Source organism: Saccopteryx bilineata, chromosome 5, assembly GCF_036850765.1.
Source record: "Saccopteryx bilineata isolate mSacBil1 chromosome 5, mSacBil1_pri_phased_curated, whole genome shotgun sequence".
Taxonomy (NCBI): domain Eukaryota; kingdom Metazoa; phylum Chordata; class Mammalia; order Chiroptera; family Emballonuridae; genus Saccopteryx; species Saccopteryx bilineata.
This window is the reverse complement of record NC_089494.1, coordinates 251,352,236-251,378,037: the sequence shown is the minus strand read 5'-3', so window position 1 is coordinate 251,378,037 and position 25,802 is coordinate 251,352,236. Positions and strand designations below refer to the sequence as shown.

Sequence of the window (25,802 nt, the reverse complement as noted above, 5' to 3'; positions counted from 1 at the left end):
CTGGGAATTTAGAGGACGTTTTCTCTAAGGGACAATCTTGTAAATAGGGGTAGATGTCCCTGAATACCCTTCAGGTGTATAATGAGATAAATAGCTTGTAGGGGTTGCCTTGGGAATTTGGAACATATTGTAAGAAGCAATAGTGAGTATCTGGGCAGTTGACTCATAAACAAGGTTTTTGAAACATTACCCATTTTTACGTTGGGAATTACCAAGCTAAGGCTTAAAGTCTCCCCTAACACCCATGTATAATCATCTAAATACAGACTTTGAGACTTGGGGGAAAAAAGTGCATTATTTACTCTAAAGACAATAATCTTCCTTCGGAGCTATGCTACTTCGTCATCCAGATGCATACTTGGGGATATTTGAGAGAGTAACATTTTCTCATGATGATCTATTACTTCGTATATCTTATAAGTTATTATGCAGGTCTGGATTGCAGGCACGGGTAGGGGTGAATATTGGCCCCTTTGTGACAGAGTACGGGAGACCAAGGCTCTTTTACAGGGAGAATTCTTACACAGGGTTTATGTAAAGAACTAGATATGGTGATGGAGGTGGTAGGCACTCTAATGTGTCCTCTGAGTCCCCATTGCACCAATCACTTGGCAAATGAGGTCACACAGTAAATTCTTGTCATCCAGCTGATTTGGTGAAGTGAGAACTGAGGGGTTCTCAGCATAGATATTATACAGCTGAGGCCAGAACATCTTCTGGAGTCATTTGTGTACACTTTCTTTGTCTCAGATAAAAACCAGGAACCACCATATTAAGACTACAGTACGGTTGCCTTACTACTGGATGATGACTTCTCTTGGTTAGAGAAGAATCATGCAAAATTTAGAGAAGTTTTGTGTGTCTGTGTTATACTGGAGACCTGGGTTCTCTGGCATGAACTCATAATTAAAGTAAATTAAGTGATTAGTTTTTTGAATTATTACTATGTAGTTCATCCTCATTAGATACTTATTTACTGTGGGTAATAAAGCCTGGTGGTATAAAAAGTAAATAAAACAATTGTTGGAATCCAACATTCTAGTGAAGGAGACTGTGATATGATGTAACAGTTTGAACAGTAGACAGACAAGATGCTATTGGAGAATATGAAGGAGGGGTGGGGATACAAGAATAACATTGAGGGTTATTGTGTGGGCATCGAAGTTGAGCTTTTAAGAAGCTTGTTAGGTTTTATTTTCAGGGAAAGACATAAGGACGGGTCTATCTAAGTAGAGGAAACATTTGGAGTCAAGGCACAAAAGTACGAATACTTCCGTCGTATGTATATTTGCGGAATGGTATACTCCCGTCTGGTAAAGTAGGTAAATGGTTTAGAATTCTAATCCTTTAAAATGTATTAGGGTCACCTGGAGTTCTTGTTCAAATATAGATTTGAAGGGCATCATACCAGGCTATATAATAGCAGTATTTACAGTCAGGGCCAGAAATTTGCGTTGTTTTACAAGTACTCTGATTGTGCTGTTGATAGCTCATGCTTTGGGAAAGCCTGTCACAGGCCACGTTTTCTGACAATAGGATGATTGGCAGGATTTGAAGCTGGAAAAGTACAGTAGGTCCAAGTTGTGATATACATAAGGTACCAGGCTAAGGAAATGATATTAGGTCCACATGCAATAGACCTTGGTGGCCATGAAATATTCTTAAGCAAAGAGGATACTATGATCAGGTCTGTATATCAGAGAGTTCTGCCTGCAGTGTGGGGGTTACACTGAAGGATGGAGGTGTGGCGGGAACAGTTGTCAGGCGATTGCAATAGATGAGGCATGTGATGATGAAGCATTTGGGTTAGGGGACAGAATGGAGAAAAAGCATAAAGAGACATCACTGAAGGAAAACCCAAAAGATGTGTCCCTGTAGGGTGTGTAGAAACTAGGAGGAAGATTAAGGTGCCTATTGTGGTTTAATTTAGGCAACTGGCTGGCTGAGGGTGCTGTGAATAGATTAAAATACCCTGGCGGTGGAGCATATTTGGCGTTTGTGGTTGCTTTTGTGATTCCCTTTAGGGCAGGGGTCGGGAAACTTTTCAGCTGAGAGAGCCATGAACGCCACATATTTTAAAATGTAATTCCATGAGAGCCATACAACGACCTATGTACATTACACATTATCCGATAAAAATTTGGTGTTGTCCTGGAGGACAGCTGTGATTGGCTCCAGCCACCCGCCACCATGACCATGAGCGGTAGGAAATGAATGGATTGTAATACATGAGAACGTTTTATATTTTTAACGTTATTATCTATTTTAATTAAAGATTTGTCTGTGAGCCAGATGCAGCCATTAAAGAGCCCCATCTGGCTCGTGAGCCATAGGTTCCCGACCCCTGCTGTAGGGTATTTAAGTGGAAGTGCCTGGAAGGTGACTGGAAACTCCTGTCTCCATTTCTGGTTGGGTTTGCTGGCAGTCAGCAGTTTCTAGCAGATAGCTGAAGGCATACTGGAAGAGCATGCTTGGACTAGGGTCCTAGAGGTTGATGAAAAGAGGAGCAAAAGTTGAAAATTCAGAATATTGGAATGACTGGAAAGTACTTTAGAAACCTTTCAGTCCAGTGATTTGAAAACAGTGTTTTAATGCAGCAGAGCTAGGTTTTCAAGGAAAGCCTAACTCAGATCTCCAATAAAACAGATGCAGACGGAGCTACTCTGCTTAGTGGGAAGCAAGGGAGAACTTGTGCCTGTCCGCTGGGCATTCCCCTCTCTCTTGCTTCTTCTCCACCTGGCAATTCATGATGCCTCTCCCGGGAACATGGCTTTGCAACATCGAAGTGCAGTCCTTATTCTGTGGAGGCCAGAGGAATGGAATGACAGGGTCAGTGTCAAAGAACCTATGAATGATAGAGGGGGAACCCGATATGAAAAGTCTCAGAATAAGCAAAGCAACAAAAGACACCCACGGCCATGATATGGAACCCATGGCCAAGACAAGTGAGGCAGAAAATATATGAGCCCAAGGGAGAGGTTATTTATGAATAGTGACTTTCAGGGAAGGAGTGGGAGAGTTAGGAAGAAGGGAGATTGAGCAGGACGGATGTGGGGTGCTGGTGCATCTACCAATGAATGGGTCCCAAATGGAGAAGGGACTCTTCTAGACTAGAACCAAACTAAGCAGGCACTGTGTCCTCTGTTAACCTTCTTTTCTTTTCTTTTTTTTTTTTTTCTGAAGCTGGAAACGGGAGAGACAGTCAGACAGACTCCCGCATGCGCCCGACCAGGATCCACCCGGCACGCCCACCAGGGGCGACGCTCTGCCCACCAGGGGGCGATGCTCTGCCCCTCCGGGGCGTCGCTCTGCTGCGACCAGAGCCACTCTAGCGCCTGGGGCAGAGGCCAAGGAGCCATCCCCAGCGCCCGGGCCATCTTTGCTCCAATGGAGCCTTGGCTGCGGGAGGGGAAGAGAGAGACAGAGAGGAAGGAGGGGGGGCGGAGAAGCAAATGGGCGCTTCTCCTATGTGCCCTGGCCGGGAATCGAACCCGGGTCCCCCGCACGCCAGGCCGATGCTCTACCGCTGAGCCAACCGGCCAGGGCCTAACCTTATTTTCATCAGCATATTATTATACTAAATTAACATTACGGTTTGCCCCTCCCCCCGCCCCCGTGGGTGGGCAAACCCGGTGCATTTGTGGGGAAAATGCACAGTATAATTAATGTTCTATATCCATCTTGCTGTCAATCATAAGGACCCCACCCACAGGCTGACAGTGCACAAATCCTCTAACCCATACAGGGAGATGTTCCATGCTGACTCTGAGCCTGCGGCCACTAGGGCGGGCCAGTTTTGCTGTAGGAAAGGCTCAATAAACTCTGCTTGTTATTCTGTTCTAAGTCTCAGTTTGGTTTCTTGTGGTCGGTATGGGATTAAGTTCCTGACCAAGATCTTAACAGCAGGGGCGGTTAATTTTAGACGCTAAGAAAATAGTTAAGGATTCAGGTTTTTTTGTCCCTCTTAAAGTCAGAGCTAAAGGTTTGTACTGGATTGGAGAAAGAAAGTGGGTCTTCCCAACTATTGCCAAGTGGAGGCAGTTGTCACGTGTACTACATCCCCGTTATTGCTCAGAACCAATCCAAATTCCAACAGAAGTGGCATTTTATTTTTTTAAAAATTTTTATTTATTTTTTATTTATTCATTTTAGAGAGGAGAGGGAGAGAGAGAGAGAGAGAGAGAGAGAGAAAAGACAGAGAGAGAGAAGGGGGGGAGGAGCTGGAAGCATCAACTCCTATATGTGCCTTGACCGGGCAAGCCCAGCATTTCCAGGTCAACGCTCTATCCACTGCGCCACCACAGGTCAGGCCCAGAAGTGGCATTTTAAAGATGAGGTAAGCAGAAGAGTCAGAGTGGAGGATGAAGTAGTTTACCTTTCCGTGTAGGAAGGACCTGCGGCAGAGTGGCACCTTGCATGGGAGGTGATGTCTTGGTAACTTGTCTTAAAGTTATATATACAGAGCCAGCAGGCTCTTCTTATTAGAATGCATATTTATTTAAGAAGGCTATTTTGGGGGTCACTGGTGGAACACACCTCTATTCTTCCAGGTGACATACAGTAGACACTATTGCTAGCTACCTCAGTCAGTCTTTCACATCAGAAGTCCAGAGCCCTCTGTAGGTAGGGAGTTGTTTTGAGACATCAGCAGAAACCTGCCCAGACTGAAGAACAACCCGGTGTCTCCTGGGAGGCCTTGGGGAAGGTCAACTCCATGCTTACAAGGAGCCGCAGACTATTCTAAATGACACTTGCTGCTATCAGAAAAGTTTGGTCCTGAATTAGCAAGTTGCTGTAAGTTCCAAGCTGGTGCTCTTTCTCAGAAAGATGCTTACGGGATATAAATCTTTTTAAGTGCATTTCATTGTACCGATGGTTTTGTTTAGGGGGAAAAAAATAAAAGCCTATTCTGTTGTTATTAAGAGATCTATTTAATAGTGTCAATAAATTCTAAACTTGGAGACTGGGTGTTGCTCTTTGGGATGTTTTAATGGTCCTGATTGTCTAAGTTACTTGGCTTTGGCTTGTTTGACCTTGTTTGTTTCGACGGCTTGGAAAACTCGCCACCACACAGAGTTGATATGGTGGCTCTTCATATATATGATACAAATATGGGAAATATCTGATTAAGTTGACTAACAGTGTTCGAAAGACTGGACCAGCCCGATAGAAACAAAGTGAAATACATGATTGTAAAATTTTGAAGAATCAAAAATTTCAAGTAAAATTCAATTTTCTACAAAAAAAAAGGGTTAACTTAGGACATTTATCATTTTAACAGTAATTATAAGTATGTAATAACTATCCAGAAAACGGACTAGAAGATTATGCTGTAAAATATTAACACAGGATAGTACTATAATCCAGTAGTTACTGGCAGCTACTAACTGCAGACGTAGGAAAACAAGACTTCTCATTTGACTTTTACAAGCATTTGGTCTTGGCTTTGTTCCTTAACTTCCTTACGACTTACTTCCCTCAGACGAGTAATATCTATTTTTTGGAATTTATTGGGAGAAGTACGTCAAGTCATTTACCATCTCTTAGCAAAAGGCCTTGAATTGTTTTTAAAGAACTCAGTAAATGTTCATCCCTATTATCATTATTGTCACCACCCTGACGACTGTCACCACCATCGTCATCATGACTATTATGGCTATCATCGTCATCGGGTGATGTATCAGTCTGGGTCTTCCAAAAAGCAGGTGCCACTATGGTATCGAACATCCATGATTATTAGGAGAAATGCCCATGAAAGGAATGGGAGTGGGACCCAGGAGCAGCCAGGATAGAGAGCTGATGACTCAAGGAGAGAGGAAAGGAGAAAGTTTGAGAGAAGCATCTAATAAGGTCTTTGGGGAATCCTTGACCCAAAGTTGCCCGTCAGGAGTCTCACAACCTTCAGAGTTCGGCTTGTCTTAGTAGCTTTGCCACACTAGGCATTGATTGGCTGGGGTCAGCCTGGGGAGGTGTGGCCTCGGTGCAAACCCCAGCAAACATGATGGATGTCAGGGCTCAGCAGCTGGGATCATCCGTCAGTTATGCTCCTTGAGGTTGGGAGTTTCTGCAGTAAGGTCTTAAGTCTGGCACAGTTGGGAGTGATTTTTCAAATCTTCTTGTTGTTTTGGTATTTTATTAATTTTCTATATATAACATGTATTACTTTAATTTTGGGGAGAAGAGGTAATACAAAATTCAAGATATAGCCTTTTGCATGAATAACCTGCCCTGTTTGAGACTTGCCTCGATCTCCTCGTAATTCCCAGCTTCTCACTTTGCTCACATACTCTGGTATGGCTGTGCTCTTACTGCCATGAAAAGTTTTATTGTTCAGCTGCTCCAACTTTAATTTCTATTTAGAAACTTGATTTGATGAAAGGGCAAAAGTTTAAGCGTTTGTAACAGGATTCAATTAAAACAGGTCGTTCTTGGGGCTCTGAAAATGTTAACTGGCCTTGGGCAAGTTGGAACAAAAGTTATAAAATTCAGTTGGATGCATCACAACATTTAACATGTTTAAGGAGGACATTTTGCCTAATAGATTCAATTTGGAAATATTTAGCATAGGTCATCAGCTTAAGCACCTTAAAAAATGTGTTTGTTTGTCCTTTTAGTTCTAGCTAAGATCAGGACAATTTGTGGTGGGACCTTGAAGAAAGTCAATTAGTTTCTGTGACTTTACCAGTAGGTTAAAGAGGAGATTGCAATATTGGTGAATAATGTACTTAGAGATGTTTGCATAAAAGATGCTTTGTCATTGTAAAGTATTATTGAATATTTATGGTCTATCAGACTGAGCCAAATGGCCCAGAGGAAAAAAACTGTCAGATTTATGTAAACCTTGTTCAGTGTCCCAGATACTTCAGGGTGGGTGCTCTATATATGAATGAATAAATAAATTCTATAAACATTATTTTAAAATTTGAAGGTACATCAATATTATCTGGGGTGTTAGCCAAAGTGCCTGACCTATGGCACGGAAATAAAATGTCTGCCTCCTGGTAACTATTTCAATCTTATAAATATTTTTAATGCCAGAGGCATTGACAGCAAGTAATGTTTTCTTAAGAGTTTAGTGTCTGCAAATAAATGTAAATTGTATCTTTACCTAAAACCTTCAAGAAAGTGTTTCTCATCCACGGGGTTGCTCTGAGACTCCCCGGACTGAAATCGTGTATCTTACACTTCTCCCCCCCCCCCCCATTTTTTAAAAGTCTTTTACTCACTGTCTGAAAAGTAGTTTTCTATCATTTTATGGTGAGATATCTGAACCTCAAAGAAATAATAAAGAGAAAAAACATTAGCGGTAAACACTGCCCAAGGACTTAATGGGTGGTCCTGAGCCACAGGACGCAGATGTATTGGGATGTAAATAAGTGATAGGAGGTAGGACGCACAGAAGCAATTTGTTGCATTGGGTCACTGCTTAATCCAAATGGGTTCAGCGCGAGAATTCATGAAACGTGACAGTGGGCCAAGAGAAAACTTGCTGTGACATTTCAGATTCCCCTATCTCTTCTAATTAACTGTTTCAAGGATAACAAAACCTGGATCACATACAGATATAGTATACGTACTCTCTGTCGGTACGAAGCGTAGACCTGTCTGCAGGGGATGGATGGTTCTGCTCTCCTCGGCCAAGGGACTAGGACCCCAAAAATACCTCAAGCTGGGCTTTTATTTTCTGGGCTGCATTGATTCTGAACAGCATTTTTCTGAAAGTCAAAGGCTATAAGCAAGGGTTGCCATATGACACAGTCTGTCATTGAATGTGTTTGGATATATTGCACAAATCTCATGAGATGTTTGAAAATGTAAAAATTACATATAAACAAAGCTTGCTATCATGGGAACGAAAAGAATAAAACCAATAACAGCTAGCTTTTTAACAAACTACTCCTTGCCAGCGTGCCAGACATTGTACATGCTTTTCTATAGAAGTGCCCCATTTTTACAGATGGGGGCACAGACTCAAAGAAGTGAAGTTGTTCAGGGTGAATTAGTATGTGGCAGTTCTAGAAATGTTAGTAATTTCAGAGGAAAATGGAACTGCACATTTCTAATGAGGCAGGTTGTCAGGAAGCCTTGCGCCCTTAGTGGGTGGGTTCAGAATTCGCTCAGTGTGAATGTCTGCATATGGCCGACCTCTCTTCAGGACAGGCGCTCCGGGGTCTACCCTCCGCAGAGCGTCTCACCTCTCTAGGGAAACAGGACGAGCACTCAGACCCCGGAGCCGTGATCCCTAAACCTGGTTGGTGGGAGCAAAGGGAGATCCGGCTGCCTCTGAAGCCTGTGATCTTCATTTGTCAGAACGGATGCCATTAGCCCATTTTCACGAACGCCAGGTTATTAGATAGGTATTCTAGGAAACATCAAAACTGGATTCATTAAAATGAGACCTTTGAATTTCACTGACAAGCAGAGTTGATTTACCTAGCCCAATTCATGGAATAGATTTAGGAAGCCCCCTCTTACTTTTTATTTTTTTTGGCTTCTGTGTGTTTTACAATGAAAATTTGTGATTTTTGGTTGTTAAGAAAACAATGAGAATCAAATTGGTGTTTATAAAATGCTTGGGTTGATTGGCTTGTGGAATCAGGCCAGGCAAATTCCCAGGAGTCCCTGTTCCTTGGAGTGTTTCAGGGCTCACGTGATGTCAGCAGGAAGTAACAGATCGATGGCAGGGTGCTCACTGTCATTTTCACGGAGCAGAGGGAGGAGAGGGTTAAAGCGCTGAGTGCTGTAGAGAGCGTTTCTTCTGGGCAACTGCAGTTTGAACGCGGGGCACCTTTTGCATATTAAACACTGATGTTTAATCTCTTGTCTCATCCTTATGTAACAAGAGAAATATATTATTATTTTTTAAAAGAAACAGAAAAAAAGGCCACTGAGGAAAGAACTTGCCCCTCGGGGACAGCTTTTACAGTGTTTTGGTCCAGGACCCACCCCTCCCGCCCCAGGGCTCCGGAGCAGGGTGAATGGGACTGCTGAAAGCGGGAGGGCACCGGGTGGGGGCGGGAACCCCAGAGCCTGAGAGCAGGAGGGCACGGGGTGGGGGCGGGAACCCCAGAGCCTGAGAGCGGGAGAGCACGGGGTGGGGGCGGGAACCCCAGAGCCTGAGAGCGGGAGGGCACGGGGTGGGGGCGGGAACCCCAGAGCCTGAGAGCGGGAGGGCACGGGGTGGGGTCGGGAACCCCAGAGCCGCGTGGGCCGGTTTCCCTGGGCACGGGCCGCACTCTGGGTGGTCACCGGCCCAGAGAGCCAATGCAGCTAGCTGGTCCAGGAAACAGAACCGGGACCGTAGTCCTCAAACAGGCCAGCAAGACAAAGTGGGCTTCTAAAAGGATTGGTTCCTCTGCCACCTCTTCTCAGGGGGCACAGTGTAGCCCAGAGTGTAGGAACACAAACTGTTTATTAACAACACCTCCTAGGGAGTCAGTTTTAAATGCGTCAACTGCTCTAATGTCCCCAACAACTCTGCCCAGTGGGACCACCCAGGTGTTGTTCTCAGTTTCATTTTGCAGATGAAGAGCGTGAGGCCCAGAGAGGCTGAGTGAATTTCTGAGAGTCACAGGGGAGCAAGGTGCAGAGAAGAGAAGAAAGGGCCATAGGATGTAGAAAAGGCCGTAGGATGTCATCAAGAGCACAGGCTCAGCTCAGCCACAACAGCTGATGACGCTGGCTTCATCGGTTAGCCGCTCTATAACCTCTTCTGGCTCCTGAAACTCAAGGGGACCCCAGATCCCTTTCCATTTAAACGGGGGTCATATCAATAGGCATAAAACATCTGATGGGGTTCAGGGCACGCCACCCCAGATGTGGCACCATGGAAGCTGAGAAAGACTTTGAGAAAACAGCAGTAACAGAGGTCACTGTGACCTTCGCCCCACCCCCTTCTCCCTTGAAACAGGTCACAAAGCATTCCCGTGAGAGGTGCCTTGTGTCCCTGAAAGGAGGGAGCAGCCTTAGGTCTGGAAGGGCCACTGATGAGAATCTGAACCGACAGGCCTTACTGAGTCCCCCCCACTCTGCCACACTGCCCTCGTGTGCCTTGACTGGCCCGTTCCTGCAGGACCACCCGCTCTTCCTCACGCCTGGAGTACAGCGCCCAGGTCTAACCCTCTCTGTCGGTCCTCATTTCCTTCACAGCGAATACGTCTGTATGCTTTCCCCTGTTCGGCTGTCTTTGCCGGTTTAACTGGCACACCCAGCCAGGATCCCGAAGAGGTTTCTAGGAGAACGTTTTCCTTCCCCAAACATGTGAAGAGCTTGTAGAGGCTTGATCAGTGGTAACTATTATTACTGTCATAATGCTTTTCCAGTTATTCTCTCGTTCTTTTAAATGGGGCCCAAGTTAGCATCGTGGCCATCAGCAGCTGAGCTAGCTGAGACCTAGGCAATGCTCTGATGGATGAAAAGAAGAGAGAGGTTTTCCTGCAGAGAGAAAAGCATCGTTCAGTAGAAAGAGGGATGCCCTGCATTAGTGGCTACATGCAGAGACCTCTTTGCAAGATCCAGGAGTAACTGCAGCGGAGGAGCAGAGGCAAAGCGCTTCGGCCAGAAAGCCGCAGCTATGTTGACCCAGTCCATGCCAGGGGCTCTGAGAAGTCCTCGTAGCCAAAGACAATGTGGTCATCAAAAACAGAGGATGCAAGTGTAGGGCTGGTGTCCAGGAGGCTGAGTCCCGGAAGCAGGATTGAAACATTTCCCCTCACTCTTCATTCCTGCAGGAATTGACCACCTCTGCGAATTACCAAGTCAGGCTGTAAATTATAGTCACTACCTGTGATGTGCTGTGTCGGTGCCGTGCTCAAGGGGAGCACACGGGGCCCCCTGGGTTTGTCTGCCCTTGGTGAGGGGTCAGCGTGTCCCTTTCCTTGAGGGGAAACACAGTGGAACTCGTTCCCCTGGTGGCGTTAGGTCTGATTGTGTCCTGGTTGCTTTCTATTCGCCCTTCCAGATCTACTCTCTGCCTTTCCCTGCTCTTGGCCCTGGGCGGCCAACCTGGATGATTGGCATTGTCCTGCGGCTTCGGTTTGGGCTTGATTAATGGAAGTATTAGCAGGAGGCGGTAGAGTCGGGAGGGAGGAGAGAGAAGCCCAAGTATTTGTTCTTCTGGTTCCGGCCCCGCTGGATGGCAGCGGGTTGTCTGTGTCCCGGCCGAGGCCCCCTCTTTCTCGAGCCTGCTCTCAGCCAGCCCTTCCTGGCTCCAGGATTTAGGAAGATTCAGCTCCTCGCCCCTTCAGAGGTGCTGACGGCTTCCTGCTGCTGCAAGCCCTGAGGTCCTGCACCATCCCTTGTCACCATCCCCACACCGGACTTCGATCACTGTAAACAGTCCTTTTTCGAAACTCTCCTCAGTCACCCAGTGTGAGTGCCATCTGTTTCCTGCTGAGACCCCGGCTGATATATATGGCCCCTCCCCTTCTAGTGGCAAAACACAGTCTCGCTTCTGGTATTTAGAATAATTAATCTGAGAAGTAGTTCAACTCAAGTCCTATTAATGTGAAAAGTCTCTCTCTTGGCTCTATAGGAGGAGAGGGTGTGGGTCATCTTCCTTCCTCCCCTGCTTCTCAGATTTCCACTTGTGTCCTGGGCCTCCTGACCTGGTTGGCCTTGGCTGACCCGGCTGAAGGTGAGGTAATTAAAAGAAAGGTTGTTAGGGTGGGTTCGCAGCATCTGACTTGGGCAGGTAGTCAGAGCTGATTGTTTCCCTCAGGGACCTGTCTGTGGCTCCTTCAGAGACCTCCCCGTTGCTGGGAGGCCCCTTGCTATCCCAGACCCGTAGGAAACCGTCTCCCCCAGCTCATCACCCCCTCTCTGCAGCCGTCCACCTCAGCTTCCATTTGTTGGGGAAAAGTTCATTTTAAAGCATTTAGCTGCATTAAAGATGTTGACTTTCAGGTGTATGCCTTTTCTAAAGAGAATTTTAAGAACATGATCTTGAAAATCATTCTGCTTTTATTTTCTGTCTACTCCAAGATTTAGTTAGGATTTAAAAAAAATCCAAGTGGTTAGATGGGCTTATTTTATTGTTAATCTCCCTCTCCTCTCCTCTCCTCTCCTCTCCTCTCCTCTCCTCTCCTCTCCTCTCCTCTCCTCTCCTCTCCTCTCCTCTCCTCTCCTCTCCTCCCCTCCCCTCCCCTCTCCCTCCTCCTCTTCCCTCCCCTCTCCTCTCCTCCCCTCCCCTTCCCTCCATTCTCCTTCCCCTCCCCTCCCCTCGTCTCTTTGCTCATTTCCTTTCCTCTTTTTATTTCATTGTCAGAGAATGTAGCCTGCATGAATTCTAACATTTGTGAATGCTTCAAGGTGTTTGGAAATAATTTCCTGTTGATGAGTAATCTCTGTGTCTCTCTCAGATGTGTGTGTATCATATGTATATATATGTCCATACATACATATACAGCTGTATGTATAAAGTCAGACATGGACCTCTATCCGTAAGAGAGAGTACGTTTGCGAATCCTGTTAATCAAATTCTCTCTTCCCTTGTCAGTTTCAGAGAGTCTCTCACTGCGTTAGTGGAGTTTTCTCTATTTCCCTGCAGTTGTGGCAGGATTTTTCTTGTACATTTCAAAACTCAATTGTTAAATGCACAAAAGTTCATGGTTACTGTATAGTGTTGGGTTGGTGAGCTGTAACTTTTATTAATATGAAATTTTTACTTTGTTCCATTTAATGCTTTTTTCTTTGTGTTCATTTTTATATCATCTCAATATCGCAAAATTGACTGTATTTTTTTTTATCAGTATTCACATGAGAAATAGCTTTTCTCTTAACCTTTACTTGTGTTTCAACAGGATTACATAATAGATTTGTGATTTTTCTGAATACTGATGTCTTCAGTTTAATCTGCTGTATCATTATTCTTTTAATTTTTAATACCATAGTTTCCTTGTGCCCTCCCCTTTTCTATCCCCAGCCCCATTATATATGGCAGCTCTGTGTCCTTTTCCCACCAGCCCAGTGTTTCCGGGGGATGTGCTGGTGGCCTGCGGTCTGGCCATCTCTGTGTTGTGTGTGTTGCTCTGCTCTTGGCAGGACCTCACTGTTGGCCCCACCACTGTCATTAGGATCCCAGTTGGGACCTTGTCCACATCCTCCTTGGGTCATCATACCACTCCTGACCCTGAACTACAACCTACTAGTTTGGAACTTCAGTCTACAGCTTCTCTTCTCTTGCGGTTATCTTTGTGTTTTCTACCTTTATTTGAAATTTTATCTTAGTAACATAGGTGCATAGTTTAAAAGCCCAGATAGGTCCTGTGAGAGTTTCAATAGTCAACAACAAAGAAAGGTTTATTTTATGTCATGCCACTCTGCGAATTATTTCCTCTTCCCAGAGCCAACACTTTTGAGTCTTTTCACTACCTTTGCCTCGTACTGACTTCCGTGTTTCTCAGTGGAACGTGTGTTCAGCTACCATTTGATGTTCTAGTTGAAGAGATAACATATTGACTTCCTCGATATAAGAGAAAAAAATTTTAAGGTCTGTTTAAAGCATCATACTCACAAAGTAAACTTTCTCTTCTCTCTTTTTCTAGTTTGGCTATTTAACACATTTTGTTTGACTTCACCATTCAGTTCTTATGTCACTGTGGTGCACAACTGAGCTACCAAACATCTTCTTTTCCTGGCCCGGGTTTCGTTTTGCCGGAGAGTTAACAAGTGTTGTTGGCTTCCCATTCTTCGGCTAATTCATCCCCTGTCTGCCAGTAATGTCAACTTCTTCTTGACATGTTAGAACCCATCAGATATATTATTAGATTCTCTTCCCCCTTGGAGACATTCCTTCTGGAACTCATCATTCTCCTAAGACACAATAGTGAAGGGCGTTCCCATGAAGTCTGGTTGTTTTCCTGGTCACTTTGGGGGCCCTCGTCCCTTTTGCACTAGCCTCAGACCAGAGCACCGCTTCTAGAGCAGGGTGTCTTCGCTCTCCACAGCCTTCCGGTTTCAGAGAACGGTGATGTCTAATACCCTAAGTGCATGTTAATGATAAAAGTGACTAGTTTAAAAAAAAAGTAACTAGTTTTATTATAAGTTACAGATGAGAATGACTTGAATTTTTAGCCACATTTCAACTCTCAGACAAAGAATGTGTGGTAACCTACAAGCACGGAGGTAGCTTCTGCATGTCTCCGGGAGGCAGCGAGATCACTGGCACTATTACTGATGTTTTGTGTTAAGCCCACCGTGCCAGGATGTTAGTCATCACACACTCTGTCCCTATTTCTAGTCTTGCTACTGGAAAGACACAGAGAAGTGAGCACAGATTGGACCTTCCTTGACAGAGCTCCAAGGTATTTTAGAAGATAACCTGACCGTTTTGTGTTATTTATATCATGGGCGGGGATCTGGAAGGTATTACTGAAAAAAGAATGTGGTGATGTCGTTTTGGGATTTTGAAGAAATCGTCTACATGCTCATGCACACACACTCACATTTATTTAGCTTTTACTTCATATGATTTATTTATTTATTTATTTATCTATTTATTTATTTATTGTAACAGTAGGGGAGGTACAGAGACAGACTCCCGCATGCACCCCAGCGGGGATCCACCCAACATCCCCTGTTTGGGGCCGATGTTCTGCCCATCTGGGGCTGTTTGCAACCAAGCTACTTTAGTGCTTGAGGCAGAGGCTCTACAGAGTCATCCTTAGCACCCAGGGCCAATGTGCTTGAACCAATCGAGCCATGATTTCAAGAAGGGGAGAGAGAAAGAGAGACAGAGAGAAAGAGAGAAGGAAGAAGAGGAGGACTGAAGATGCAGATGGTTGCTTCTCTTGGGTGCCCTGACTGGGAATTGAACCTGGCACTTCCACCGACCAGGTCAACACTCTGCTACTGAGCCAACCTTGACATGATTTCTTTTGTGCAGAGGACTGAGTTCTATTTAGATCCATGTCCTCTTGAAGGACATTGTCTTGGCAAAAGGGAAGCGGACATGACATCACTCGTAACGACGGCTTCTAAATCGGGAAGCTGAGAGCCCCACAGACCAAGTCCTTCAAGCCCAGACACTTGATTCATAATCACAGGCAGGTTAGCATATGTTTTCAGTTAGTGACTCCTACACGTGCAATTCGGTCTCAAGAGCTGGTGGCAGAGAGAAGAAGAAAGAGTGACTGGTCACTTGTTGTGTCTACCTAGCGAGTGTTCATGGCCTCACGTCTGGAGGAGGAGAAAATTAACATGCTGAGCACATTCATCTGCCGTGTGCCTTCTGGGCACTGCTGCTCTGGCTCAGGTGATGTTTCCTAGAACCTCATGAAAGAAGTGCTGTCCTCCCACTTTATATACAGACAAGTCAGCTAAGGGGCGGAGACGGGATGTGAACTCAATTATGTCCCACTCTGAAGGCTGTGCTCTTCTCACAATACTTTGCAGCCTTGGAAGTCTTTGATATTTAAGTTTGTCAGTAATATCAATATTTTACATTTTTTATGGGAATGCCTTCTCTGTCTTAGTGTGATGCGAATTCAGAGACAGTTTTATTTTCTTCCAAATTACTAAAAAATAACATACAGGAGCTTATCATTTCTTGCCAGAAATGTTGCAATAACCTGCCAACTGCCTTCTTTCTGCAACTCACCCTCAGCATTGCCACTAAGTGACATGTTTGCTTCTCCCCTTATTGGGTTCACTGTGACAACTCTTCCTCATCTCTCAATGCATGCCTTAAAAATGTTTTCTTGTGGGCAAGTTTGATTCCCAATGACAGAGTAACTCTGGAATGCTTGCTTCTTCATTCTCCCATAGCGTTTTTTCATGATCTTAACATAACTCATCTTAACGTGGCCTATGAATTTATTTGTCTGATATTTACTTGATTGCGAGAGCCTCAAAGGAAAGTGGGTATGCAATAATTATGTGGGCTATGCAATGTAAATGTGGACTAAAACATTAACTCACAAAGAAAGATTTCAATTAATCCAAGACTCATTGTAAATAATAGACTTCAGAGTTCAATCTGTTGGTGCCAGTTAAGGATAGGACTGGATTATCACATTTGATAGTTATTAGTTATGTGATAGGTGATCTTGGGAAAGTTAATCTTTGTAAGTCTTAGTTTCCTTTTGTTCTTATTAGTAGTAATAATAGTAGCACATCTTGTAAAGGTAATTGTTAGGGAATTAACAAGATAGCTGATGAAGTTGGTATAGGACTGACAGAGAGCTAAAACTTAATAAATCTCCTTTACTATAAAAAATGAAAAGCATTACAAATTAGATAAAATAATACTTATCTTATGTGTATAGTATAAAAAGTATAAATAATATTGACCTAGTCACCGTATTTCTAGAACCTCTCTCTAATATTTTCTCTTTGCCTTTCTTCCCAGAAGTATGAATTTTGCATTTATCAAATCTTTGTTTTTTGTTGTGGTTTTACTACATGAGAATGTATAGCTAAACAATTTATTGTTTAATTTTACATGTTTTGGACATGGTATAAGTAGAAATATGCTATGTATATTCTTTGCAACTTGCTCTTTCCCCACTTATAATTATATTTGGAAGATTTATTCATGTTGATCTGTACAGATGTCATTCATTCTTGCTCCTGTAGTCTTTTATTTTATGACTATTCTATGATTTGTTTATGCTCCCATTTATTCACTGTCCTGACAGAGGTAATGTGGGCAGTTTGCAGTGTGGGTTTTGTTGTTTCCTCATGGATATATAATATATGTCTCCTGGTATACACTGTGGAAACTGGGTATGTGGTGGTACGTACATCACTGGGTTTTAGTGTATCGATTCTTCCAGCTTTACTAACCATTCCCATATTGCTCTCCTTCCAAAGTGTGTAAACATTCCTACCATGCAATAATCTCTCTAATGCTTCAGAATGCCCGACTTTTAAATGTATGCCAACTGTGTGGGTGTGGGATGGTATCTTGTTGTGGTTTTCATTTGCATTTCCCAGATTTTTAATGATCTCTTACATTTTTAAAAATGTTTGCTAGCCATGTGTTTCTCCTTCTGTGAAGGGACTACTCACATCTTTGGTCCATTTTTCTATAGTGTTGTTGGTCTTTTTAATTAAAATATCCAAATGTCTATTTTTTTTTTTTTTTGCAGTTTCTTTCTGTTTTTGCTTCATCTATTTTGAATGTCTGTTATTAGGTACGTATACATTTAAAATTGTAATCCTCTTGATAAATTGACCACTTGAATATTATAAGATGATTTTTCTAATACCTGGTAATATTCTTCCTCTGAAATCTACAGTTATTAGCAGAGCTACTCCCCCATTAGGGTTAGCATGGTACAGCTTTTTCAAACTGTCACTTTTTTTTTTTTTTTCATTTTTCTGAAGCTGAAAACAGGGAGAGACAGTCAGACAGACTCCCGCATGCACCCGACCGGGATCCACCCGGCACGCCCACCAGGGGCAACGCTCTGCCCACCAGGGGGCGATGCTCTGCCCATCCTGGGCGTCGCCATGTTGCGACCAGAGCCACTCTAGCACCTGGGGCAGAGGCCACAGAGCCATCCCCAGCGCCTGGGCCATCTTTGCTCCAATGGAGCCTTGGCTGCGGGAGGGGAAGAGAGAGACAGAGAGGGAAAGCGCGGCGGAGGGGTGGAGAAGCAAATGGGCACTTCTCCTGTGTGCCCTGGCCGGGAATCGAACCCGGGTCCTCCGCACGCTAGGCCGACTAAACTGTCACTTTTAACCTGTTGTCTTTATATTTCAACTTGAGTTTCTTGTAAGCAGTGTATAGCTGAGTTTGGTGTTTTTATTCAATTTGACAATCTTTTTGAATTGGGCTGTTTAGACTTATTTATATTTATTTAAATTATTAGTGTAGTTAGGTTTAAATCTACCATCTTGCTATTTGTTTTTTATTTGATCCATCTTTTTTTTTCCCTTTCCATTTATTTCTGTCTTTTTTTATTAATTACTTTTATGATTCTATTATATCTATTTTTGCAGGCTTATTAGCTATAACTTTTGCAGTCTTTTCAGTAAGAGTTACGGTATACATCTTTAACTTGTTATAGTCAACATCCAAGTGATGCTATACCACTTCATGTGTAATTGGAGACTTTTTGTTTTGAACACTGTATTACTGTCCTTTGACGTAACTGAAGACTCTTATAACAGCAAACTTTCATTTCTCCCCTCCTGGCCTTTGTACATGCATTTTATACTGATATGTTACCAACGCTATACTACATTGTTTCAGTTTTTTTTTAAACAATACATTATGTACTAAAGAGTTTAAATAAAAAAACTTACCTGTTTACCCATGTAATTCCAGAGCTCTTCTTTTTCTTTGTGTAGATCCACGCTTCCACCTTGTATTTCTATCTTTTAAAAATTTATTATAGAGAAGGTTTGCAAGTGATAAATTATTTGAGCTCTTGTTATGTCTGAAAAAAATATTTAGCCTTTATTTCTGAAACATACTTTCACTGGGTTTAGAATTTTAGTTGGACAGATATTTTTTTTCTGCCTTTCATTATGTTGAAGATGTTACTACAGTTTTCCTTGCTTGCATTGTTTTTTGACAACTGTATTTTTATCTTTGATCCTCTAGACTTCATTTCTTTTCCTCTGGTGGCTTTTAAGATGTATCTCTTCACCACTGGTTTTGAGCAATTCGATTGTGATGTGCTATCTTCATTTGTTTTGTGCTTGGGGCTCATTGGTTTGGGAGTTGTGGGTCTATAGTTTTCATCACATTAAAAAAATTTCAGCAATTATTTCTTTAAATTTTTTTCCTCTCTGCTCTTTTTTCTCCTTTGGAGATTCTGATTTCATGTATATTATTAAGCTGATTGAAGGTGTCCCATGGGTCACTGATCCTCTATTTATATTGAGTTGTTTTCTGCTTCATTTTCTGCTTCATTTTGCTATATCCTCAAGTGCACTAATCTTTTCTTCTGCAATATTTAATCTTCTATTAATTCCATCTGGTGCATTTTTTTTTTTTGTCTCAGGTATTGTAGTTTTTATCCCTTGAAGTTCAATTTAGATCTTTTATTTAAAAAAATCTTTCATATCTCTACTTACTTTTACATCTATGTTAATGAGTAAGACTGGCTTATAATGGTTTTTGTTGTTGTTATTTTTTGTTTGTTTTTTTGTTTTGGTAGGGCCACTTTCTGGTTTTGAAATCAAAGATATTCTAGCCACTGAACGTGGGTTGAGAAATTTTTTCTTTTTAATTAAAAAAACACTGTTTAATAGGTCTCAATTGTAGAACCAATTGGCATGGCATTTTGTGTGTGTGTGTATGTGTGTGTGTGTAACATTTTAACTACTAATAGAACATTATACTGAGTGAAATAAATGAATCAGAAAAAGCTAAGAGCTACATGATTTCACACATAGGTGGGATATAAAACTGAGACTCATGGGCATAGGTAAAAGTGAAGTGGTTATGGGTTATGGGGTGTGAGTGGGGGAGGGGTGTGGGGCAAGGGGGAGTGGAGTAAGGAGGGACGAGTACACAGTGACAGAGAGTGATTTGACTTTAGGTGCTGGGTACACAACACAATCAAAGGTTCAAATGCTCCATTAGAGATGTTTACATGAAACCTATGTATTCTTATTGATCAATGTCACATCATTAAATTTAATTTTCTAAATTAAAAAAAAAGATATTTCAAGTTTTTCACTTTTGGCCAAGCCAATTTTGTTGTTTTCATTTCCTAGATTTTGTCATTTCCATATAACTTCACATTTGTTTCTATAGAATTTTTAAAATTAATATATATACTCTTTCATCAGTAGCATTGCTGCAGTTTTTGTAGTTGTCTTCCTCTTTATATTACAAATACTTAAATTTTTTTTCTCTCATTATAAAAATCTATTTCATGGCGTTTATTATATTTTGTTAGACTTTTCTAAAAACTTCCTTTTGCTTCTGATAATCCTCTCTATCCTGCTTTTTTCCCTATTTTATTATTTCTGACCTTGCCTTATATTGTTTTCCTGTTTCTGTCACCTTCTGTTTCCTCCTCCTTCTTCTCTCCTCCTCTTTTCCTTCTTCCTTCTCTTCCTCTTTCTTCTTTACATCTTTTAGGTGACAACACATTTGTCTCACTAACTCTGAGGCTTGCTTCCATTCTAGTATGTGCCTTAAAGGTTTCTCTCTAAATGTCTTAAGCTAGATGCCAAAATGTTTTAATATTTATATTTTGTTATTTAGTTTTTTTAATAGTTTATAGTGGTCATTATTATGTCTTCTTTAACCCTTAAGTTATTCCAATGTACCTTTGCAGATATCTGAACTCTGGGGTTTATAACGTTCTTTAGACATTCACCTCTAACAGAATTTATTAGGGATTGCCCTATGCATTTTTTCAACCCTTTGAAATATATGGAGTCTTTATATATGGATCAGTTTGTACTCAACTTTTATAATGATTTTATCTGAAAAGAACAGAATACAATCTTCAGTTGTGATATTCATTATTGAGCAGTATCATTTATATCAATTAGATCAAGCTTGTTGCTGTCTCTCTTTTCTCAGTTACTGAGAGAGGTTTTGGTATCAAGGTCATTCTAGCCCCATACAATGAGTTAAGGAATTCTTCCCTTTTTATTTTCTGGAGTAATTTGTGCAAGGGTAAGATTTTTGTTTTGTTTTTTTAAGTGTTTGGTAAAGCTCTCATTAATTAAACTCTCCCATTATGAGGTGGGCTTGTCAGTGTTGCTTTTCAGGCGGGTCCATTCTTGATTCACATATTTTGAAGACAGATTCTAGGTGTGTACACATTTAAAACAGTGTTGTGATTATATAGTGACCACATTGTCTTCACTAATGCTTTCTCCCTTGAAGTCCTCTGCTTTGTGTGTGTGTGTGTGGTGGGGGGTGGTAGTGGTAGGGATAGCTTTTATACCATATTTTGACTTTTACTTGTCTAGATTCTTATGTCTTAGATGAATTGCTACACAACATGTCACTGAATTTCTTAAAAAATCTAGTCTGATCATATTTTTCTTTTACCTGGAGAGTTCAGTCCATTGACTTGTATTGTTATAAGTGATCATTTATACCTTGTCTTACCATGTTACTTTATACTTTTATTTTTCTTACCATTTATATGTTTATTTTTTTTCTCATTTTCTGTTCTCCTTTTGATTTATTTAGTTTCCTTATCTGGCATAATGGTTAAGAGTGTGGGCTCTGGGGAATCAAATGTCACCACCAACCCAATTTTCTAATTTTCAGGCATGTTGCTATATGTTTACTTTATATACTTTATATGTATATATTAATATGTAATGGATCATCTTACATATTTTTAAATATATAAAACAGACTAGCCCTGATCAGGTATCTCAGTTGGTTAGAGTGTCAAGGTTCCAGGTTCAATTCCCCAGTCAAGGCACATACAGGAAGCAAGCAATGAATGTATAACGGGTGGAGCAGCAGATCGATTTTCCTCTCTTTCTCTCTCTCTCTGTCTCTCTCAAATCAATCAATTGATACATTAATTAAAATACCAGGCTAAAGTCTATTATCTTAGAGCACTTTTAGGTTTATAGAAAAACTGAGCAGAAATCACAGAGAGTTACCATAGAACCCATTCCCCCAATTACTCCACTATTAACTTCTTGCATTACTGTGGGGCATTTGGTGCAGCTCATGAGGGAGTATTGATTCTTACTACTCACGAGAGTTCACATCTGTGGTTTTGACAGACATATCGTGACATGTACCGATCATTACTGTCTCATACAAAATAGAGTCATTGCCCTCAAAACTTCTCAATTTTACTTATTCATCCCTGTATACATTCTTTTGAATCTTGATTGTTTTTGTTGCTGCTGTTTAACATTATAATTTTGAGGGGACTTCACAGTTCTGCCGGCTGGCAGTCTGAGATCAGATCGCTGCCTGGCCGGCGAAGGGCCTTCTTTCACAGACGTGTATCTTCACGTTGCGGAGGAGCGGGGGCTCTGCAGGGTCTCTTGTAAAAGCACGTATGCGATCCAGTAGGGTTCTACTCTTATGACCTGATGACCTCCCAAAGACCTACTTCCTGATACCATCACCTTGGGCAGGGGGATATCAACGCACAAATTTTGGAGGGGGTGCAAACATTCAGACCATCGCAGAGGGTTATCTGTTCTCTGATTCATTCATTTTCCCTGTTGATTAGCATTTCTTCTCTATCGATACACCTTGAATTGATTATCTGCTCTGCTGTTGATAGAATATAAGTTGTTTCCAGGATTTTGCTGTTATAGACTTTTCTGCCTCAATATATTATGGACTTCTCTGCCTCATATAATCTCTTTGTGAAAATATATGAGTGTGTCTGCAGGGTATGCACCTTGAAGTGGAATTAGGGAGTCATGAGATTTTAAAAATTAATCCTTTATCCTGTAAAATAGATTCTAACTACCTCTTTAAACAAAATCTCTATCTGAACAGGTATTCCAAATCTAATGCAATTTTTACTTTCCTTTTTTTTTCCTTCTAATGTGCAGCATTTCCTCACACCTGGGCTTAGCCAAATCCTAATTTTTCTTTTCTCTATTTTTCCCCATCCCCATGTCCAAGCAGTCTGCCCTGATGCTCCTCCCTTTCCTTTACGTTCCGGGTTCCGTCTAGAAGTCACTTCTCTAGGAGACTTCTGTCTTGAGCCCACATATAGATAAACATCACTTCCTAGTTATCTTGCAAAGGCCTTAAAGTTGGCTAGGTCACAATTGCCTGTAGCTAAATTCCCCAAGGACAGGAAGCACATCAGAGAGGCTCCCGTGCTTAGCACAGTGCCTGACACATAGCACCTAACGCTGTATGGATGAATGAATGTGAGACACTGCTATTCTATCAGCAATGGTAGCAACCAACAACTTACCCACAAATTACTGACCAGACCATCACAAGGCTCCATTCGTAAATAACGGAGAATAGGCTTCAAGTGCAGAGGGCCAAAGATAAGATCTCGGGACTTGGTCATGCGTATCAAGGACCAGGCTGTCATTCATGGCCAAGAGAAATTCACAAGGAGATGCTTTCAGCTCAGACAAGGTAAGCTAGAGCCTGCCTCTGTTGACCAGCCGGGAGATCTTCAGATAATGAACCAGGAGATCCTGCTATGTGTCAGCATTATGCAGGAATTTTTCATGTGCCTCCACTCAGCTCCAGGGGTCAAGGACAGCAAAACACATAACCTGCTCATGCATGCTATTTCAAAGGGATATTTTAAAGTTATAAACAGGGTGCACTGAGTTAATGAGGTATGTTCTTTTGGCAACAAATATTTACATTCCACATATGCCCCTTGATGTCAAGAGTGTAACTGTTTCATTTTCTTCTTTTTTCTCAGGAGGCTGGGATGCAGATGGAAAAGGCCCTAGTGTCTGGGACACATTCACCCATCAGGGAGGAGAGAGAGCTTTCAAGAACCAAACTGGCGATGTAGCTTGTGGCAGCTACACTCTGTGGGAGGAAGATTTGAAATGTATCAAACAGCTTGGATTGACTCATTACCGCTTCTCTCTTTCCTGGTCACGTCTGTTACCTGATGGGACGACAGGTTTCATCAAGCAGAAAGGCAAGTGTTTCTTAAAAATAGAAGGTTGCAACTTTAATTCAAGGTTATTGCTGCAGCCTGGCATAATTAATCCAGTATGCTATTCTGCAGTATAGCTTTGAAAGTGCAGGTTTTTGGAGTGATTATGGGAAACATTGTTTTTGAAATGGGCTTGCATTAGCTTTCTCAATAATATTCTGGTTTCCCTTAACTGCAGAAATCTTTGTTGGGAGGGGGGAGGTAGATTGGCAGAAAGAGAGGTGGAATAGTGTTTTATTTATAGAAGGCATTATTTGAGTGTTAACCCAAAGGTGAATTTTCAAAAGTTGTGTATAAATTACTTTCTATTGTATTACACTGGGATGAGCTATGAAAAGCCCTGGAGAACTTGAAAGGCTTCTGAGCATTTCAATAGGAACTGAACTAATGGAGCTAATTGACTAGCACAGGGGTTAGCGCTGAGGAATTCGGAGTCCCCTTACTGGGAGCTAAGTGCCAGCTACGTCACGTCCTGGCTATGGAAGTGTCTCTTGGTGCCTCAGTTTCCCTACAAGTAGAAAGGGATACTATAATAGCTCCTACTGCAGAGAGTTGTTGGAAGATTAAATGAAATAATCTTTATAGTCATTATACTTGCTGGTACATCATAAAATGATTCAATAAGTGTTAGCTATTATTTGTATTATGCCTTGTAATTCAAAATAGTATGACCTATTTGAAAGATGCTTATTTATGAGGCATTTTATATATATATATATATATATATATATATATGATATATTCTATAAGATAGAATGACCACGTTTTATTGAGGTGCATGCCCACATCCAGATATTTTGTAATTGGTGGGTCTGCAAGCTGAATCAAAGGTCTGGCTACCTCCTTCCATACCACAGGGTTGGAAAATGATGAGCTGAAGGCCAAATGTCGCCTGCCACCTGTTCTTGTCAACAGAGTTGTATCACAGCGCCATCACGTCCCATCATTATATGTTGTCTATGGCTTCTGTCCCACTTTAGTGGCAGGATTGAGTAGCTGGGGCTGAGACCTTGTAGCCTACAGAGCCTAAAATAGTTACTATCTGGTTCTTCACAGGAAAGTATTGTGACCCCTGTACTACAACTCAATGGCTTCTTGATAAAGAACCTTTATTGCTACTTTGTCTTGGGAGAGATTTTACGCTATTTCCAGAGCTGGGACTAGCTGAGGCAAGGGAGGTGCCAAAGCTGCAAAAGTCATTAAATCTGGAGTCTTCCACGTGCAAGATGGGCTCTTGTAGGAACCCGCACGAAGGCAGCTGCTTGCCTCAGCATGCTTCCAGCCTAAAGAATCTTCATTGATACTAAGGGGTTCTATCCGAGTGAGTAATCTGATTGCGTATATATCATATAGTAAGAACAATATAGGATAACAGCTTCTAAGTAGACTTGTGCACTTGTAATGCTCATTTTATGTCAGGTAGGATCTCCCTCTTGTGCCATGGAGCCACAACTCATAGACTCACATGTCATCTATGGCCTTAGAGTAGCCTCCGTTCTATGGGAACAACACAAGTTGACCAGCTTCATTGCTTGATTCTAAAGATATTAGCACCATGAGTAACTGCTGTTCTTGGAATGTCGACTTTCTTGACATTACTGGCCAGTTTTATTTTGTGATTTTGAACAAGGTAATTTGTTGTTCAGTTTTAAAATAAACTCATACTGATCTACCTTCTTAATCCACCATCTATTCGCCTCTCTTCTCTCTGCCACCAGCATATCCCCAAGGTCTAAAAACTAAGTAACCTTTGACTCTTTTCTTTGTTTCCTATATCTAATTAGCAGCCAAAGACGATCCATTCAACTCTGTGTCTCTTTGGCTTCTCCCCTCCTAGCCACCTGCTCCGGCCTTGCCCTAGTTTAGGTCTTCATCATTCTCATCAAGGACTTTTTGATATCCGCTTGACAGGTCTATCTACTTTCATTCTCTCTTCTTGTTTTTTGTTTAAATTCTTTATACAAAATGCTACCAACAGCTATTTTTCTAAAGCTTGGTCCAAGTCATTTGTCTTACATCATCTGTGCTAAAACCAAAACAGCCTAAAAAATGTTATTCACCCCAAGCCTCAATGTACAGTCTATGCTCTGTCATATATTATTCCAGATGTTACTTGACTTAGTCTTAATTTACCTCTGGCTCATTACAAGGTGACATCACCCCATGCGTACGACCCACGCCATTCCCTAAGCACACAGCCTCGCACTTATTACAATGACATATTCTACCTACTTTTCCACCTTGGTTGGA

The 25,802-nt window shown here is 42.0% G+C and overlaps 1 protein-coding gene across 1 annotated transcript in view; it reads left to right on the top strand.

Moving 5' to 3' along the window:
* The window catches only part of LOC136337734 (beta-glucosidase A-like), a gene marked incomplete at its 5' end in the record, with an annotated part of 129,793 nt that overhangs the window by 19,050 nt on the left and 84,941 nt on the right, over nucleotides 1–25,802 (top strand). Inside the window, 1 exon segment of the mRNA XM_066279432.1 lies at nucleotides 23,307–23,534. Within this exon segment, the coding sequence (XP_066135529.1) occupies nucleotides 23,307–23,534 (228 nt within the window).